Source organism: Pyrus communis, chromosome 10 (genome assembly GCF_041283825.1).
Source record: "Pyrus communis isolate YQ-2024b chromosome 10, ASM4128382v1, whole genome shotgun sequence".
NCBI classification, from domain to species: domain Eukaryota; kingdom Viridiplantae; phylum Streptophyta; class Magnoliopsida; order Rosales; family Rosaceae; genus Pyrus; species Pyrus communis.
The window spans coordinates 13365112-13367587 of record NC_142574.1 but is presented as its reverse complement, the minus strand read 5'-3'; the positions used below and the strand labels follow the sequence as shown (position 1 = coordinate 13367587).

At 40.6% G+C, this 2476-nt stretch overlaps 1 protein-coding gene across 3 annotated transcripts; it reads right to left on the bottom strand.

The window, feature by feature from the left end:
* On the bottom strand, window positions 1–1727 carry LOC137728722 (small ribosomal subunit protein uS9). Of its 3 annotated transcripts, XR_011067937.2 has the most exons (3): window positions 1181–1727; window positions 707–753; window positions 1–76 (listed from the first exon to the last, which is right to left on the bottom strand). XR_011067937.2 is itself a non-coding variant. In XM_068467471.2 (2 exons), exon 1 carries the CDS (start codon window positions 1648–1650, stop codon window positions 1213–1215), a length of 438 nt encoding a protein of 145 aa, XP_068323572.1. In that variant the 5' UTR covers window positions 1651–1727; the 3' UTR covers window positions 497–753; window positions 1181–1212. The 3 variants fall into 3 exon arrangements, 1 of the variants encoding a protein (XP_068323572.1); XR_011067936.2 differs by lacking the exon at window positions 1–76 and having other exon boundaries at window positions 497–753; window positions 1117–1727; XM_068467471.2 differs by lacking the exon at window positions 1–76 and having other exon boundaries at window positions 497–753.
* Window positions 1728–2476: the final 749 nt, after the last annotated feature.

Below are 2476 nucleotides of genomic sequence, written 5' to 3'. Positions count from 1 at the left end.
GTCACATGATGTGCACATGATAAGAATTAACATTAATTTGGATGAAATATATGAAAAACTAATGGTAAGTGAAAAATAGGCCAAAAAATTAGTTTTAAGTCCTTAATTTTCCAATTAAGAAGTTCAGGAGGAAATCAAAAGTTAAGTAATAGTTTAGGTACACATTGGCAATTTAGCCGATAACATTTTGCAAGATTAAAACTCCTCTCTACACCCAAACTCTCTTTGAAATAAGAAATACTATTCTTACCACCTATTAGAGAGACGAGGCTATATGCATAACAAACCCTACCTCTATTAGAGAGATTGTACAAATGATGGTACAAATAAATTGTAAGTATAGCATTACTCGTTTGAAGACCATCACACATACTTCGTAAGGTCGGTCGAGCCAAATAGGCTGCTCAAGATTTTTTCCACATTGCACACGTGTAACACATAACTGCAAAAACTAAAGCATGTACGATAACAAAGACATCTATGGCACATGGTGAAATAGTATACAAAATCAATTCATAACATTAGATATGCACGAACCAGTGCCAAAAGGCTTATCAATGACATCTTGATAATCAAACTAAAAACTTTTTGTACCCAAAATAGACCAAACCTAAGTAAACCATGCATTACAACGCAAAATCTTTCTTCTATCGACATCCATCAAAACAAACCAATTTCCACCTCAGACAGTTTATACACCACAAAACTTACGGCGAGTCTAATGAATCACAGAAAACTGGGGGACTGCATTGCCTGGAACAAAAACAACGTATAATCAGTAAAGCATAGGAGACCGGGGGACGAAATTGCCTGGAACAAAAACATTGTATAAATAGTAAAGCATAGGAGACCGGGCGCCGGCATTGCCCGAACGAAACATTATACATATGCTAAAGCATACTAAGCCACACAAATAGAAATACTGAAGATTAAGCATTTTAAGCAAGCCAAAACACACTAGTTTATCCAAAGGATTAAGCCACGCAGCAAAATAAACTAGTAATTAATTGAACCATGTCATACTTAATATGGTAACCATTCAATATCCAACATACTCAAAAACAACAACAAAGTCTCGATGATCAAAATTCTGCAAAATTATAAAATACCCATTACCTTCCAACTTCTTAAATCAAAGTCAATAAGCTTTAAACCCTAAACCGAAACAAAGAAGCTAAACCTATCCATCTTTCGCTTTCCATTTGCCCCAAATCAACGGTAAGACTTCTGGAATCTAGCACGAGCACCACGACCACCGAATTTCTTGGGCTCGCAGCGCCTCGGATCAGCAACAAGGAGTGTCCTGTCATACCTGACCAGAATGTCCTTAATCTCCTTCTTGCTCTGCTCATCCACATATTTCTGGTAAAAAGCGACGAGAGCTTTGGCGATGCTCTGGCGGATGGCGTAGATCTGGGAGGTGTGACCGCCTCCCTTGACGCGGATGCGCATGTCGACACCGGCGAAGCGCTGTCGTCCGAGGAGTAGAATGGGTTCGTAGGCCTTGAAGCGGAGGATCTCGGACTCGACGAGCTCGATTGGGCAGCCGTTGATCTTAATGAGGCCACAGCCGCGCTTGCAGTATGTGACGGCGACAGCGGTCTTCTTGCGGCCAAAACACTGCACTGACTCGATTGCGAGAGTCGACATTGCTAGGGTTTGATTGTACTCTGAATTGAATAATGAAAAACCCTAGACCTACAGGAAGTGGTGGTCTGGGCAAGTGAGGGTATTTATATAATGGCCTTAGGTGATTTCTGTATGGACCTAATGGGCTGATGGGCTAAGTTAATGCCTATATACTTTTATTTTGAAATATTTTGGGCTTGTTGGGCCTGATAGGCTAAGCTCACACCCAAATCTGCATCCACTAAAAAGTTTAGTAATTATATCTGGCGTTTCTAAGGTGCAGACTTTGCGTGTGGACCAAAATCCAATGGTCGTGATTTGACGAGCTTACGATAGAACTGTGTTGTTGTAACCTGCGCAATTGAAAACCTTTTTATATGTTACTCATTCGGTATGCTTTTGGCAGAGAGAGGGCGAGCTGAGGGATTCTTCGCGTGTTCAAGAGGGATAAAGAGGCACAGAGAGGGATGTGTTGTGAGCAACCGATTCAGGTGGATTGAAGCTCTGTTTCGATTATGACCAGGTAATCCCATACCTTTATTTTTTTTGGTTCATTGGTGTGTTTTTGTCAGAGAGAATGAGAGGTTAAGGTCATCTTCGCGAGGGAAGAGAGGCAGAGAGAGGGAGCTGTTGAAGGGTAGGGGTGTTCAATTAAGGTGGATTGAAGCTAACTTTCGATTATGACTCGATAAATCCTATGTCTTTAATCTTTTTTGGTTCACTGAGTGTGTTTTTGCTTGAGAGAGAAAAGCATAGTTGAGCATTGTATTCACATGGAAAAAGAAGCAAAGAGATAGAGTTGTGAAGGGTGTTATGGAGCAAAAAATAATCCCAAAAATTATGGAGC

Excerpts from the sequence above, each read along its gene's own strand:
- LOC137728722 (XM_068467471.2), bottom strand. The coding sequence starts at position 1,650 with ATGTCGACTCTCGCAATCGAGTCAGTGCAGTGTTTTGGCCGCAAGAAG.